Source organism: Saccopteryx leptura, chromosome 12 (assembly GCF_036850995.1).
Source record: "Saccopteryx leptura isolate mSacLep1 chromosome 12, mSacLep1_pri_phased_curated, whole genome shotgun sequence".
In the NCBI taxonomy this organism is placed as follows: domain Eukaryota; kingdom Metazoa; phylum Chordata; class Mammalia; order Chiroptera; family Emballonuridae; genus Saccopteryx; species Saccopteryx leptura.
Genome location: NC_089514.1, coordinates 4813165 through 4830423, shown reverse-complemented (window position 1 = coordinate 4830423; position 17259 = coordinate 4813165). Strand labels below are relative to the sequence as shown.

The window sequence follows — 17259 nt, the reverse complement described above, 5'->3', positions numbered from 1 at the left end:
CCGCAAAGCGAACACTCCGTTAGCTCCTCAGCTGAAGTGACCGTGGGCAGCTGAGGCCGGTGTCGATGCTTAGGGGACGCCAGGTGGGACCCCCACTCTCGGGGGACAGTGGGGAAGGGGACGCCCGGGGCTGGACGGCCGACGTGCCGCTGCTGTCAGCAGAGCGGCCTGGGAGCAGGGCAGGTCCCACTGGACGTGGCACCTGTCAGCGACGGCCCTCCCTGTCGCCACAGCCAGGGAGGGGGCGGGGGGCATGCCGGGCACCCTGAGCGGCCGTGGTGCTGGGTGCCAGGTTCTAGAACGACACCCGCTGACCTCCAGCTGGCGCTCCCCCAGGGCCCGGGGGGACTGACACTCCAGAACCCGGCCGCCGTGACCTCAGACAGCGTGACGCACCGTGTGCTGACACTGCCGGGCCTTCCCACGGGCCTCTCGCCGCCCGGACGGAGACCGAGGCTGGGCGAGGCGAACCCCACTGCCTTAGAGTCAGAAAACTCTGGGCTCACATCTCCTTTCTCCATCTCTCGGACCCTCTAGCAAAAGCTTTTAAGCCCCAGGAAGGGAGGGATGAGCACACACACCGGGTAGCTTGGGCATGGCGGGTAAACAAGGCAACGTAGCAACGCCGTTCGCACGGGCCTGGCACACAGGGATCACCGTCCAGCTGTGGAAGGTCGCACAGCCCGAGTCGGGACGGGGGCTGGACCCCAGTTCCTCTAAGGCCAGAGCCCACGCTGCGTGCGTGCCCAGGTCGCTGCATCCCTCCTGAGGGCGCCCTCTGCTGGCCGCACGGGGGCACGGGGATGTCCTCCCTCACGCCCTGGTCACAGCGGTCACTATCCAAGCGCTCGCTGACTTACTCGGAGGGCTCCCCAGGGACTTCAAGTCAGAGGCAGAAGCCACAAACCCACGGGGAGGGTCCTACGTGAGCCGCTGGGAGGAGGGAGAAGCAGGCTGGGTCCTTACCACTTCCCGCTTGTCCACCTCGAACCAGCGAGAGATGCCGGGCAGACTCTGCACCAGGGACAGCGACGTCCTCTCCACCCAGAGACTCTGCGGACACAGAACAGGTTAGGTCCCCGCGCTGCCCTGCGGGACACAGAACAGGATAGGTCCCTGCACTGCCCTGCGGACACAGAACAGGTTAGGTCCCCGCACTGCCCTGCGGACACAGAACAGGTTAGGTCCCCGCACTGCCCTGTGGACACAGAACAGGTTAGGTCCCCGCACTGCCCTGCGGACACAGAACAGGTTAGGTCCCTGCGCTGCCCTGCCGTCTGGTGGCCGAGCTACACTAACCTTCACCGCTCGCTTTGATCAGCTCAAGGAGCGGCCCCCTCTGACCTGCGTGATACCCTGGTTTTGTGTTCTCTGCTTAGGGGAGAAAACAGACATCTGTCTCGTCTCTGCTGACAAGGCTGCGAAGGAGCAGACGGTCATTTACCTGCGGGTCACCCGTCCCTCTCCCCACCGCGGGGCTGTGAGAGCCCATCCCCCCTCCTGGCTGAGGGAGCCCTGGGTGGCAGGCGGACCGGAACCTCTGAGAACAGGAGACTGAACGCGGGCCCAGGGTCTGTGGTGTACTGTCCATCTGACCACCCCCCCCCCAGGGACCCTAACCCCACGGAGTTCTGACAGGGAAGAGCAGCAGGGGGCGGCAGAGAACATCCCCGCTGTGCCAGGGGTCTACCCTCTGCTCCCCACCATACGATAGTCTCTCCTCGTTGCCCGTGGCTGTCTCCGAGAAGAGGTGTCCTGAGCGCCCCACAGTGGGCGCAGCATGAACGAGTGAGATGACCGGGCCCAGCCAGGAGACCTCAGAGACTGAGGACCACGGGCATCGGAACTGCCACCAGGAAGCTGGCGTCAGGATCCGCTCTCAGACCCACCGGGTCCGAATCCCTGGGCTGAGGGGCCAGGCGTCATCCTGGTTGGAAACCACCCATGCCACCCTGCCAACCCCCAGGCTGAAGGGCCCTGGTCTCTCTGGCTCTGTCCCCGGACACGACCCTGAGAATGCGGCCAGCCAGGGTCTGAGCCCCAGGGGCCCTCAGCACAAAAGGAGAACTCACGGTACCTTGAACTCATTTTCTTTGTCTTTGGGGCCTTTGTGAAAGGGCCTGTCGTAGCGGAACTTCCAGATGTGATTCACTTTGTAGAAACTTTTGATGTTGTCCGGGACGCCCTCTCTCTGCAGGACCTCCTGGCTCTCCGGGATGGGCGTCACGGCGTAGATCTGCAGGTCTGGGAGTCACGAGTCAAGGAGGTGGCCCGGAAGAGGGGGTGGGGCTGGGGCAGAGAGTGGGGGGTGGGGGTGGCCTGGTGTCAGCCCCTCTGGGTTGGAAATCACTGAACACATACGTCCCCAAGAAAGCGCCCGAACTCAGTTCATAACAATCACTCCTCACATAACAGGCCTCAAACTAGTTTTAGGTAGGTGATTCTGAAAAAAGAAAAGTATCCATTTGAAATGTCTATGACCCACAAATTTATCGTGGATTTTTTTTTTTTTTTTTTTGAGGGGGTGAATGGGAATTGTTTGGATCCTAGGTACTCTAAATAGCATTAATTCTATCTAACCTTTGTTACGTTGTCTTCAGTCATTGAAGGAAGACACACTTGTCTTTAGTTCATGCATGGCCCCTTGCCACATTTATTTGTTTAATAATGTGCCAAGGTCCGTGCAGCCAGGACGAAGGACTAGGACACAAGCCGGCACTGACCGAGACTCACGCTGACCTACGTGGGGTCCCTGTCCGCAGCCCTCCCACACCTGCGGTGCCGGCTCTCCCCGATCTTGTACGGATGAGCAGGGGTGTAGCCTTCACGGCTGTTTTAAACATTGTATCTTATTCTAATTGTGTCTTAACCTCCTCTTCTCAAAGAAGGAAAGTGATACATCTTTCTCTATGCAATGACTCACTTCCGTTGCAGTTTAGTTTCTACCTTGAAAAGGCACCCAGAGCTATCGGGGGAGTTTCTGGTCTCCTCTAAGATCCTGTTTCCGGGAGGGGCAGAGAGATGCAGGAACCCGGAGCTGGGTGAACACCCCGTGCCCCTAATGCCTACATAACTACAGACCACGGGAGGGTCAATCACACAACAGTTACACAAGGCTGTCCAGGGTGCAGAGGCCAAGAGCCCCCCCCCCCAAGGTACTGGGGTTCCTCTTTTTCTCTCCATCCTCAGTCCAGAATAAAAGTGTCCAGGGAAGAGGGGGTGACTGACGCATCCCAGCAAACACCCGGCTGTCATTTCCTTGAACCAAAGCCGTTTCCACAGCCTGTGTCAGAAGAGGGTTCTTCTAAGGGAAATCACTAACAAGAGCTCTAAAAGCAGGATGGAGAATGCAGGAAGGTTTTAATTAAAAGGGGGGGGGGGGGAAATAAAGCAGACTTTTTAAGAGATTCCTTTTCAACTGGCATCCTGCTAATACGCAGAACAGTTCTGCTCTGGAGGAGGAGGAGGAGGAGGCGGAGGAAGATGACAGGGAGGGAGGACAGGGACACGGCCACCCGCAGGGTCACCCTGGCGTGGACGCGCCCCGCAGCGCCCAGCCTGGAGCGGATGGATACACTGCGCCTCGGCCTGGAAGATGGTCTCGTCGGGCTGGTTGGCGTGCTGCATGGCGATGGCCTGGGGGAACTCGCCCAGCATCCGCTGCTGGAAGGCCTCTAGCCGCTCGTAGTCGTGCCCGCGGCACACGAACTCCTTGTTCTGCGGGCGGGGCGGAGAGCGCACAGCGTGAACGGACACCCGCGACACGGACGGACGCGGAGACGCGGAGGACAGACCGACGGCGGTCACGGGAGGAGAGGGAGGGGGCGGGGTGAACAACGTCAGGGGAGTAAATAAAACCAACCAGCAGACAGACACAGGTAAGAGCACGGCAGTGCCCAGAGGGAGAGGCCACTGTGGGGAGACAGATGGGGGGGGGGGCAGATGGTGATGGAGGGGGACTTGACTGGGGGGGGCAGATGGTGATGGAGGGGGACTCGACTCGGGGGGGGGGCAGATGGTGATGGAGGGGGGGCTTGACTCGGGGGGGGGGGCAGATGGTGATGGAGGGGGACTCGACTCGGGGGGGGGCAGATGGTGATGGAGGGGAACTTGACTGGGGGGGGGGGGCAGATGGTGATGGAGGGGGACTTGACTGGGGGAGCAGATGGTGATGGAGGGGGGCTTGACTGGGGGAGCAGATGGTGATGGAGGGGGGCTTGACTGGGGGGGGGCAGATGGTGATGGAGGGGGGCTTGACTGGGGGGGGCAGATGGTGATGGAGGGGGGCTTGACTGGGGGGGGGCAGATGGTGATGGAGGGGGACTCGACTTGGGGGGGGGCAGATGGTGATGGAGGGGGACTCAACTCGGGGGGGGCAGATGGTGATGGAGGGGGACTCGACTGGGGGGGCAGATGGTGATGGAGGGGGACTCGACTCGGGGGGGGGGCAGATGGTGATGGAGGGGGGCTTGACTCGGGGGGGGCAGATGGTGATGGAGGGGGACTCGACTTGGGGGGGGGCAGATGGTGATGGAGGGGGACTCAACTCGGGGGGGGCAGATGGTGATGGAGGGGGACTCGACTGGGGGGGCAGATGGTGATGGAGGGGGACTTGACTGGGGGAGCAGATGGTGATGGAGGGGGACTCAACTCGGGGGGGGGCACAACACAGAATCCAGATGATGTGCTGTGGAATTGTACACCTAACACCTACAGAATTCTATTAACCAGTGTCGCCCCAATAATGCAATAAAATTTTAAAAAATCAGGGCTCTGTGCTACAGACAGAAACCACCAGCAGCCACAGAGCCCGCGCCTCACATCAATCGACTGTAACCAGCACCACCACCATCACCACCACCACCACCACAGCACTGGACCCGTCAGGAAACGGGCCCAGATACGAGACGTGCAGGACAAAGGTCGTGCGCTCCGCTCTCTGTTGCTCTGAATAAAACCCAGGACACACCCCTTCCCAGTTCACCCCGCAGCAGACGCAGGGGCTCCGGATCCCTCAGGACTCCCAGGTGGGATCCCTCCGCGGACAGGCGGACCGAGCCGGCCCGCGTCCCAGCTCTCAGGAGCGCGGCACCGAGCTTCCCGGCCGTCCCAGCTCCGCCGGGCTGACAGTCAGGACGTCAGGGGTGTGCCGAGTGCTGACAGCTTTCTGTCTGTGTGGTTTACAATCGCCACAAGCGTCCTGTGGGCCAGGCTGTCTCGCGCCAGGTAAGGGACGGGGAAGGCCCTCCCGGAGGGCGACCAGAGAGCTGGAGGGACGCGCTGGTCTCCGGAAAGCACCCCACGATCGCGTCAGAGAAGAGCGGACTCTGACAGCTGGACGACGGTGACATCGGACTGGCCGAGCACAGTCCCCACCAGGCACTCTGCACCCGTCTTATTCCACCCAGAAAAGGAAATACGTACTTATGGGGGAGGGGGGCATGCCAGCGAAGTAAATCTCCTTCCTGTCCTTGACCTGTGATGTCACCCTCCCCAGAGGATGACACACCACACACACAGAAAACACTGCCTACAAAGAACCCATCTTCCACAAGGGTGAGGAAAAAGAAATTCCGTAGACCGTACAGTGACAGAAACGCGTTAATTTACCGGAGCTTTAAAAATGATGTTAAAATTCATCAAAGGATAAAAGGAGAATTTTAATGTTGATTATTTGTTTTGGAATCGAAGACCAGACAGAATCTGATTCTCTAAGACAGGCTCCGGCCCCGGGAGTCCAGGGGGTGCAGTGCCCTTCAGAGACCAGTAGAGGGTGACTCTTCTCTTTCACTTGTAAAGAAATGCCATCTCTCTCTCTCTCTCCAGAAAAGCTGTTTTTAAAAGACTGAGGGTATAGAGATCGGTTTACTCTAATGGACTCTTTACCAAAATTCATTTTAGCAAATGCAGTTTTTTAATTTGCTAAATTGTGGCTCTTCGACACGCTTTATTATTTTTTTAACTTGATACTTTTAATTCACGTGAACTGCACGTGCTAGATGGGTGTCCAGGGTACCTTGTGGGAACACCTGCTGGCTGAACAAACCTTGAGCAGGTGACATTATGACTCTTGTGGGCTTCTTCCTTAATAAAAAAGGACCAAAAATCCTATCACATGACTGCTTTGGTATAAAGACAAGCGTATTAGCAGTAGCTAATCTACAACGCAGTATATCACGTAATAATTTTTAACCTAAAAGTTCGCCTTTTTCCTCTGATTTTTAAAAGAAATGAAAACATGTGTGGACCACTTACAAACCTTGTGGTCTCTGAACACTGTTCCCTGTGTCATGGGTCAATCAGCCCTGAGGAAAACATGGAAGGAGACATAATCTCTCACTTGGCAGGATTTCGAGCCGTGGGGAAGTGGGTTGGCTGTGGCAGAATCACGTCTGCGCCCTCCTGTGGGTTCTCACGTGGGCTCTCAGGCCCCTGTGTCGCTCACGGTTCTAGGAGGCCCCTCACGCCTCTTGGAACCCGACCCAGGCCAGGCGCACTCCACAGAGGCTGCTGGGGACAGTCCGGCCGACAGTGTGTCCACCCACAGCCCTCAGTCCCCCCCCCCACGGGTGCTCTGCGGTGCCACTGTTCCTGACGCAGAATCTAGCTGCCCTCTGTGCTCGGGCAGTGCCCTCTGTCCTCGGGCAGGCCCTCTGTGCTCGGGCAGTGCCCTCTGTGCTCGGGCAGTGCCCTCTGTCCTCGGGAAGACCCATCCTCACAGTCAGCATTGTGACCACACACAGCACCAAGTTCTCACCCAACAGGGAGAGTCCACTTATGTCATGGGCACCCGAATGCACGGGCGTCTCAGTCGATTCAAGACGGTGCCAACCTGTTGTGTGGTGTTCGTTTCATGTGATACTAAAATAAATGTGTCTATGGTGCTTGGATGTTCTGGAATATATATCTGTATCTATAACTATATTTACACACACACACACACACACACACACACACAGACTTGCCTGAACCTTAAAGAAAGAAGAAACAACAACACGTTTGGTTCAGAGACAGAGACTATTAAGCTCCGTGAGGTCTTGGGCACTAAGACCTTTCATTATGAAAGGCAGATAATTATTTAGCAATTATTTAACTTCAGTCAAAGCTTTCTCCTCTCCCTCTCCTTCCATCCTCCCCCAACCCCCCCCCCCCCCACATACCTGTATCTACTCACACTGACAGGCAAAACAAGACTCAGGGTTGCACAAATACTACAACATTTGTACACTGAGATTTAAAGTTAGTGATGGATTCACTCCACTTAAAACAGTATCCCAGACACGTCTCCTTAGCTGCTGGGGAGGGACGCGTCCTCTCCCATCCAGAGATTTTACGTCAGTAAGATGTGCCGTACTGCGGCGTGCGGGGAGCACAGAGCACGCCAGATCCCCCGGCCACAGTGGGAAACACGGGAAAGAGTCAGTCTAACTGTTTATTAGCCGGTGGGCACCTCGGAGCAGCTGGAAACTACCCCTTCTGTACAGAGTTTACACCAGCAATAAACTGGCCCTCTTGGCTGAGTGACACTGACTTTTTCCACAAAGGCATCAGGTCGCCCCACAACACGCGTCACACGGTTCAGGACGTGGGTTTCCTCGTGGCGTGAAATCGCCACATCGTCTGTAGCATGGAACCCCACGCCCTGCCTGGGCCCCGCTCATCCCTCTAATGCCAACTCCGAGGACGAGGGACTGAGCTGAGGAGAGGGCGCAGCCACCTGAGGGAGACAGCTCTCATCGCCGAAGACCGCTCGCCCACCCGGCACACCTCGAAACTCCAGACGTGAAACCAAGAGGCTGGTTGAGATCCTGAGATTATTGAAAGCAAGGCGTTCTGGGTACGGAGGGGGTTTGCAAACTGAACAGTGAAAGGGACATCTGGTGATGGTCTCGCCTTCCTGAAAAGGATACAACGGCAGGGACAGCTCACCTTTCTCTGGGGGGTGGGTGGGAGATTGGTCTCTCTCCACTGGAAGTGTGAAAAACAATCAAATAACAGAGTACTTACTCTTAGGAAAAATGGAAATTTTTTCCCGTAGAATCCGACTCTAAAGAACTCCGGCTCAAGACGTTGCTGGTCCATAATCTTGTCGTAGAAAGAGGCTTCCATCATCTGCAAAGCACAGGGGACAGGCGAGCACTCGTCTCAGCTTTCAGCCCCACCGGTGTGTGGGGGAGGCTCCCCCCCTGGACAGGACAGAACGTCCCTCGAGCTCCCAGGCTGCTGCGGGCAGACCCCGGCCGTCAGGGACCCGGCGTAGCATCCCACGTCCTCGCCAGAGGAAAGCGTTCCTCCCAGGCTGCTGCGTGTGGACCCCGGCCCTCAGGGACCCAGCGTAGCGTCCCACGTTCTCGCCAGAGGAAAGCGTTCCTCCCAGGCTGCTGCGTGTGGACCCTGGCCGTCAGGGACCCGGTGTAGCGTCCCACGTTCTCGCCAGAGGAAAGCGTTCCTCCCAGGCTGCTGCGGGCAGACCCCGGCCGTCAGGGACCCGATGTAGCATCCCACGTTCTCGCCAGAGGACGAGACCCCGGCCCTCAGGGACCCACCCGGCGTAGCATCCCACGTCCTCGCCAGAGGAAAGCGTTCCCAGGCGCGACGCCTGCTGAGGACACCTTCGCCTCCCGGGGAAGTAAGAGTGAACGCGAACGGTGAGCAGCAAACCTCCCCAGAGAGTTCTCATGCCAGGTGCCGTCACCTGCGGGCCCGCTTCTCCTCGGACGCGGTGACCCACGGCCTCTGGAAGGTGCAAACCTGCTCGGGTTGGACGGGGACAGACCGAGCGCCCAAGCCAGAGGAGGCCCCCCTGCGCAGTGTGGCCGGGGCCGAGCACAGGGACGCAACAACGGTGCGCTGTAACGCGGGAGGCTGACGTGCATGGCGTCCCCACCCCCAGTGACGCGGGAGGTTGATGACCTGCATGGTGTCACCACCCCCAGTGACGCGGGAGGCTGACGTGCATGGCGTCCCCACCCCCAGTGACGCGGGAGAATGATGACCTGCATGGCGTCACCACCCCCAGTGACGCGGGAGGCTGATGACCTGCATGGCGTCTCCACCCCCAGGGGTCCCAGAGAAAGACTCGTGTGGGGCGAGGAACCTCCGCCTCTCCACCCCCCGAAACAGCCCCTGAAACGGCAGCTGGCATGCCGGGCAACGCTTCGGGTTTATACAGATCTTAGTGAGGATGGCACCCAAGGGCTGTCCTGGGTCAACACTGTCCCCTCGCCTCTGGTACAGGGGCAGGGTGCCAAGAGAGGCAGGGAACCCCGGAGCCTGCCGGAGCCAGCAGACGGGCAGGAGTTCAAAGGAGGTGCGTTCTGTTTGGTTTTCACGTTACCAGACACGCCCATGAGCCGCTGACAGGGAGCACTGCCTGGGCCAACGGTGGCCCCTGCTGGCTGAACGAGTGGCTCGGTGGCCCCTGCTGGCTGAACGAGTGGCTCGGTGGCCCCTGCTGGCTGAACGGGTGACTCGGTGGGGAGGGGGAGGGGACGGCGGGGACGGAAAGGGTTACGGCACCATCTCCTCAACTGCGACCTCGGAATAAAAATGCAACACCATCACCTCTTTTTTTCTTTTTTTTTTTGTATGTAAAAACTGATGATCCTATTTTAATATTTTTTTTTTTCCTTTCCAAGTGAGAGGAGGGGAGATAGAGAGACAGACTCTCACATGTGCCCTGACTGGGATCCACCCCTGACCCCCATCTGGGGCCAATGACTTGCCCATCTAGGGCCATCCTCACAACTGAGCTATTGTTAGTGCCTGAGGCGGAGGCTCCACAGAGCCATTCTCAGTGCCCAGGGCTGATATTCTCAAAACAATTGAGCCTTGGCTGTGGGAGGAAAAGAGAGAGAGAGAGAGAAGTGAGAGGGGGAGGGTGGAGAAGCAGATGGGCGCTTCTCCTGTGTGCCCTGGCCGGGAATCGAACCTGGGACTTCCACAGGCCGGGCTTATGCTCTACCGCTGAGCCAACTAGCCAGGACCGTGATCCTATTTTAAAAACCCTAAGGCCCTGGCCACTTGGCTCAGTGGTAGAGTGTCGGCCTGGCGTGCAGGAGTCCCAGGTTTGATTCCCGGCCAGGGCACACAGGAGAAGCGCCCATCTGCTTCTCCACCCCTCCCCCTCTCCTTCCTCTCTGTCTCTCTCTTCCCCTCCCGCAGCCGAGGCTCCATTGGAGCAAAGCTGGCCCGGGCACTGAGGATGGCTCCTTGGCCTCTGTCTCAGGCACTAGAATGGCTCTGACTGCGGCAGAGTGACGCCCGGATGGGCAGAGCATCGTCCCCTGGTGGGCATGCCGGGTGGATCCCAGTTGGGCGCATGTGGGAGTCTGTCTGCCTCCCCGTTTCCAATTTCAGAAAAATACAAAAAAACAAACAAACAAACAAAAAAACCCTGAAGAACTCAGGGATAACCAGCTGACACAAACATTCACGACTACGCAGAGTAAGGACCTGCAGCATGAGGGGCTTTGTCTGATCCCGAGGGGAGGGAAGGACAGAACCTCCGTGTCAGAGACACACAGCGTTCAACTCCTGAGCTGTGGGGCGGGCCTTGGTTTAGGCTCAGCAAACACAAATACAGTCTTGAAGCTAAAGAGAGGTGGTGCCTGTGGAATTCAGCCCGGAGGTATTTACAAAGTGGGTCAGCGAGCCGTCTCTACTACTTGGTTGCGCAGACAACGGGACTGAGAGGGGTGGACCGCTCCAGAGCTTTGCGTCCACGTGGGCAGCCCATGGGCAGTGCGGGCATCTTCCTCAGCGCACTGACCGTGGGAGTCCCGGCCTGGGCGGTGCATGACTGCTGATGGCGGCGTCGAGCTGAGACCCAGGGCTCAGGTTGTGTATACGCGGCAGTGGCACCGCGCAGAGCTGTCTGCTACTTCTGTGCGCAACGGCAGGCTGGGCAGGCTTCCCGGGGAAGACTGACCCGACCACACCTGCCGACGGGACCCGGCCAGGCGGCCACAGCGGTGACCCCGTCCCGGAAAGCCGGCCGGCCGAGCGTGCACCCGGGCGCCTTACCCGCATCTTGCTCAGGTTCCGGTAGTCGTAGTAGCTCTCGTACTGCTCCGCGATCTTCCGGCACAAGATGATGCCGTTCTCCCAGCACTGCAGACGAGGAGGAGCAGAGGTGTTAACGGTCTCCCCGCCCGGCAGAGGGAGGGCGGCCCACGTGCGGGTCCCCGGGCCTAGCTGCTTCATCCCGCGGACCTGCTGCCTTTAGGGGGACCACTGCCCCCCTGAGCCTGCCATCCACGTGCGACTTTACTGAAAGTCTTTAGGAGGCTGGAAACGGCCGTCCGCCCCAGCGGTCACTGACACGGGGCGCGGAGACGCCATTCCCGGCCATCATTTCAGGATCATCATCTTGAAATAATCACAGCTCCTCCCCAATGGCCAAGGGGATGACTGAACGGGCCGTCTGGGCTGACGGGTCATTTCTACCGACCCGGGGCCCAGTTATCCACCCCGGCCGGCTGGCGTCCCTGCTCGGCTCAATGGCACCTGTGTGCTAGGAGGGTCTAGCTCAGCCGGTGACCCCAGGCAGCAACGCGGAAGTCCTCCCATCTAGCTCAGGTATCAGCAAACTTCCGCAGAGGGCCGGGCAGTTGAGTTAGGCTCTGCGGGCCCAGCAGCCTCTGTCCACCAACCGCTCGGCTGTGGCGTTCAGGCAGGAACACACGTGGGCACAGAGACGGGCTCCACTGTGCTCCAGTGTGCCCGCGATCCACGAACACCAACATCTGAGTTTCAGATTGTTTCCGCGTGTCCGACAGTCCCCATCTGGTTGCTCTGGTTGCTTCCAACCATCTGAGGATGTCGACGCCCACCGTGGCCGGCGGGCTGCACAGAAGCGGGCAGCGGGCCCGTCTGACCCCTGGGTCATCCACCACTGGCGGCCCTTGCTTGGCACAGACCCCTGGAACGGGCCGTGCGGGCGGACGGAGATTCTGCCTCAGCTTATCCCGCAGGAGGCGGCCACAGAGGCGGTGCCCGCTGTCGCGGTAACGCTACGTCCGCCGCAGCTCAACGTTTGGGAGGACGCGAAGAAGCGTCAGGTGTTCGGCTGTGCCGATCACGCTCGGTACAAGAGCGACAGGCCCTGCTTGTCTGTTAGTTTTCCGTTTACCGAGCGATTGGGACGACGCGTCTGCCTCTAAGACACGCGTTACCAAAACGCCCCGGGATCCGAATCAAGAAACACCCGTGATTCACACACGTGTTCTTTCCTGAGGGGGGCACGCAGTCGAAGAGGGGGAGAAGCGGAGGGAGGAGGCGGGCTGACCTGTGTCCCAGGGTCAGAGGGCCTTCTGGACCCCGGGACCACCTCTCCGTGCCTGGGGGGAGGCCACCGATGCTGCCCCCCCCCCTGGGAGCTGGGCGCAGGAGTGGACACCGCCCGCACCCCCAGGGCCACTCACTTTGCCCCGGTCGAAGTTCTGGATGACAGCCAGGTGCAGGTGCTCCTTGCGCTGCCACTCGGTCTGCAGGGGGTAGCTGAGGAACTCGCGCAGGGGCCGCTCCGACCACTCCAGCAGCTCGTCGTACAACAGGAGGGTGTACGCAGCCTCTGCAAGCCAAGGGGGAGGCGACCGTCCCGATGGGGCCCCCACGGCCGCCCCGTGCCCTGCCCGGGGCTGGCTCGGGACAGGTCGGAGGCCACACGATCTCGTGCACTTTGCGACACTGAAGAAGAATGCCCAGGATGTATGCAACAGCAGGCTAATGAACGGTGACTTCCCGGGAGCTGGGGGCACCGGAGAGCTACCTAGTTGTTTGGCTCCTGTAGTCATTCATTAACTCATCCATTCACTCATGGTCATTCTGTCTCTCTCACCTTCCACTCTTTCTTCCTCTACAATGCCCGCATGCTACTGGAATAATAAAAGTGAAGGTTATGTGCTGTAACTGGCTCAAAGGTCTAGAGGAGACACTCGCTGTCTGCTGGGGACGTTCACTGGGGAAGCCCTCGCGAGACGACAAGCGTCTCCCAAAGGGAGTGCTTAGGGAACCGGCAGGGGTGGCCGCGTTCTTCCGGAGAATCAGAGGCTGGAGGATCTGGAACTGGGGGCGGGGCCGGGAGGCGGGCGGGAGGCAGGAGGGGCGAAGGGGCAGCGACACTGAGGACAGAGGAGAAGCAGAAAAATCCAGACATCAAGGAACAGGGAGTATTTGATGTGTGTGTGTGTGTGTGTGTTTGTGTGTGACCGTGCATGTGCATGCGTGTGTGACACAGACGTGGACCTCTCTCTGCATCACCCTTGCTGAGCCCAGCTGGCCCTGCAGCCGTGTGCCCGCAGCACGGGCTCTCCCAGCCCGCCAGTGGCCGTGTGCCCGCAGCACAGGCTCTCCTGACCCGCCGGCAGCCTCCGAGCCCCCCGTCCGGTCCACACGCCGTTACCAGTACGATCTGCTTTCCCAAGCGGTCTCTGGTGACCCGGTCCTCGAGAAGGACCAAGCACCCACGGAGGGGCGCTGGCCGACGGGTGGGCACAGAGACAGAGCGGAATGACCACAGCGCAGGCGGTGGCCAGGGTAAGGCTTCCGACTGGGCAGAAGGGTGATAACCACCAGGTCACCGGAGGCCACGCTTTGTTCAAAACAGAAGAAGAGCCTTCCGGTGTTCTCTGTGCCCTCCCGGGAGGGATTCCTGACCTGTAACTCCCCACACAGCCTCCTAATGAATGCCAATCACCTAGGGAAACCCCACGCGTGTCCCTGCTCCTCCGTCCACACTTGCTCCCACCTCCTGAACCGACTGAGGGTCCCTCACACACCACGTGGACTCGCCCACAGCCCCTCACAGCTGGTCCCTTGCAGCCTGTCCCCCTGGACAGAGCACCGGGAAACATCCTGGAGACTGGCTGGGGGGAGGGAGGGTGGGGAGTGACTGCTTTCCGTAAGCAGCGGGAAGTTTCAGTTTGAGATGATGGAACAGCTGTGGAGACGGATGCCGATGGTGAGTGCATAAAAATGCCAACGTACTTAACGCCCCTGACCTGCACGCTTGACAATGGTTAAGATGGTGGATTTTATATTGTGTCCATTTTGCCATAACAGTTGTCATTAACTGCAACATATGTATCTTTGAGGCACGAACAACTCAGCAGCAGAAGGCTGAGGACGATTCTGAAATTCTGGCAAATTGTAGGTGTTTTATTTGTAATATGTTGTCTGTTTCTTTCTGTGTAGCTTCAGAAGATGCTATTTTGCAAGGAAATGGGGAAGAATGGATCACACGCAAAATTCCCGACAGCTCATCACGTAAAAAGTGTCTCCAGTTCTGGACAAGAGGCAACACCACATACTGGGGCATGGGTTGGCTCGCTCCACCGTCTCGAGACGTGTCCCGTGAGGACACCAATGAGACAAGAGGAGGGGTAACAGAGATGCGGGGGGGGCGGGGCAGGTGCATTAGGTGCATTACAGAGGAAGCCCCCGTCATAACAGGGCTGCAGAGGGTGACGCCTGGTCAACAGAATCCTAGAAAGGCAGGAAGTCCCTCCGTCCATTCCGTGTTCTCCAAGGACACTCAGAAACGGGGACAGGAGGCAGAAGAATAAGATGTTATATGGGAAAAGAACTCCTGACTTTGGGAGACATAAAACACAAACAAATGAAAATAAATAAACAAGCTCTTCCCATTTCCAAAATATTACCAGATAGAGTTGGAGTTGGGCGTAGAGACCAGAACAGCCCCCCCCTCCCCCCCCCGCTGCGTATCTGGAGAGGCCAGTCTTCAGCGCTTCTCCCCTGTCTTTTTATTTTTGGACTTTAAACAAAACAAGCCTACCGGGTTTTTCCCCCCACAGATATAAAAAGTAGGTCTCCATTCTTCTCCAAATCTGGCTACTGACTACCTAACAATGACCGTTTACACTGCCAGGCAACCCAGCCGGCTCAGAAGCCGTCGTCTACTGAATCGAACCTGTCGGCACTCCCGTGTCCAGGGCTGCTGGGGCTTCCTCAGCGAGTAAGGAGTTGCCAATATCGAGGGAGGACAATCTGCTCTCCGGGTGTTAAAACTTAATTAGGGGCACTCATTACTAATGCGCGTACTTAAACCGTATCTTGCTGGGCACTGTTCTAAGAACTGAGGAGACTAAGAAGGACAATATGTCATCTCCGTCCTCGAGGAATTCAGCCTTTGACTGGAGATAATGCCATATGCGCTGCCTGTCTAGCCAGCTACCTACCCACCTATCTGCACACACGCATCATGCACACGCTTGCGCGCACGCACACACACACCTTATATAACTGAATAAAAACAAAAGAGCTTTAATGGAAGTCTGAAATCTGCACTGGGAAAAGAATTGGAAACATCGCTCAGCTCATGACAGACGGGGGGCGAGGGGTGGGGGAGGAGCGGGGGAGGAAGGGGAGCAGAACCCCAGGAAGGTGCAGACAGACTTCACGGGGAAGAGGAGAACGGAACCGGCCCGGCAGGATGAAAGAAGGAAGGTACCAAGTGTTCAGATGAGCCTGAGAAGGCAGGTGTTGGTTCAGTTCTGATGGACCTTGAACCAAGGGCTGGAACTTGATTTCGTAGAAGATGCAGACTGACACTGGAATTATGGCAAGAGGCAAGGCCGGCAACGTTTCCTTAGAACCCAGAGGGTAAGCATCACCGGCGTGCCGGCCACGTGGCCTCTACTGTGACTCCTCAGTCCTGCCCTGGGAGCAGGCGAGCAGCTCCAGGCACGAGCAGACGTGGGTCTGGCCAGGTTCTAATAAAACACTCTTCCCAGAACCAGGTGGCCGGGCTGCAGGCTGGAGTTGGCTGACCGGTGCTGTAGAGCAGCGGTTCTCAACCTGTGGGTCGCGACCCCGCGGGGGTCGAACGACCAAAACACAGGGGTCACCTAAAGCCATCGGAAAATACATATTTATTATACAATACATTTTTAAATAAAATATGTATTTCCGATGGCTTTAGGCGACCCCTGTGTTTTGGTCGTTCGACCCCCGCCGGGGTGGCGACCACAGGTTGAGAACCACTGCTGTAGAGGATACTTCTGGTGACAGGTAAGAAGCAGTTCCAGTGAGAGGTGAGAAAAACCCACCCAAAGCAGAGAAAGTAGGAACAATGACATGAAATCATCTTGAGAGATTTCTTGGGAAGCAACATCAAAAGGACATCATGAATGAGCACTAAGCTAAGAGAAGTGCCCAAGGTCATCTCAAGACTTCCGACGGGTTGTAAGGCACCAAAAAGCTGAGAATTAATATTGATATTCTAGGAGGAAAAGTCAGGCTTTCCTGTCCCGTCCCTCCTTTGGAGAGGGGAGGGGGAAGAATGTAGAAGGTACTGGCTTGCAAGAACAATGGGTCATTTAATTTTAAATCTAAAATCAAGGTTAACCGAGAAACTTCTTCTCTTTCAATGGGAGACAGAATTTACATACCACCTTGCATTGATTGTAGTTCCTCCCCCTTCCTGGAATCTTGAGGGTAAAATACCTCTAGGCTAGTGAGGGAAGATGAACCCTAAAAGATTTGTAAACATCTTTGACTGCATTACCTTGAAAGTCTCAATGTTTCTGTGTATCCCCTAAACAAATGTTGTCTGCTTGTGCCATGATGTCACGCTCTCCCCCCACCCCTGCCCGTGTGTGATCGAGGGTATATAAGCAGTCCCTGAGCTATTTTTGGGGACTGCATGATTTGGGTCTGCTGCCCCGTGTCAGCCATATGCAGCTGGCATACTTAATAAATCTCCTCCTTTAATAAAACCCTTTAAAATTCATCTGGACTGGGTGTCTCTACATAAACACAATGAAGTGCGGTATGGTGCCTTTCAGAATCTGGGGCACGGTACTTGATAACAGACGGAACGGCAGGATGTCACTGCTAGATGGGGTGGGACTGCAGCTGTGAAGGCACAAACTCGAGAACCACAGCCACCGTTTCAGAAAGGACCCCTCTGCTCTTTGGCAGGTGAGGGAGTGACCACAATTCAGGGGTTCCTCAGAAGAACTGGAGCAAAAAAAAAAACAAGCTCTGTAGTTCCTCAATCCGGTTACAGGGTTCTGGTTCTGGTAAGATGTAGTAAGCACACTGTATCCTATTTCCCCTGCTGACTGCCACGGGAAACCCTCCACAGAACAGAGAAAGCACGCATCGGAAGACTCGGAAAAGTAAATCAGGGTAGGAACACCAAGACTCACAGCACGGCCACAGAGTGGTGAGTGCTCTGTTTGTATTTTCTGCCTCTCCTATCTGCTGACATGCAAATGGGAACAGCAGAAAATA

General features: G+C 57.5%; 1 protein-coding gene across 4 annotated transcripts in view; it reads right to left on the bottom strand.

The window, feature by feature from the left end:
* DOCK4 (dedicator of cytokinesis 4) overlaps positions 1-17259 on the bottom strand; it is a 353243-nt gene that overhangs the window by 24273 nt on the left and 311711 nt on the right. For all 4 annotated transcript variants that reach the window (XM_066354464.1, XM_066354467.1, XM_066354466.1 and 1 more), the window contains 6 exons: positions 12426-12574; positions 11026-11112; positions 8008-8112; positions 3576-3717; positions 2078-2244; positions 967-1053 (listed from right to left, as the gene is read on the bottom strand). In XM_066354464.1, the coding sequence (XP_066210561.1) occupies positions 967-1053; positions 2078-2244; positions 3576-3717; positions 8008-8112; positions 11026-11112; positions 12426-12574 (737 nt within the window). The remainder of the gene's footprint in view (positions 1-966; positions 1054-2077; positions 2245-3575; positions 3718-8007; positions 8113-11025; positions 11113-12425; positions 12575-17259) is intronic.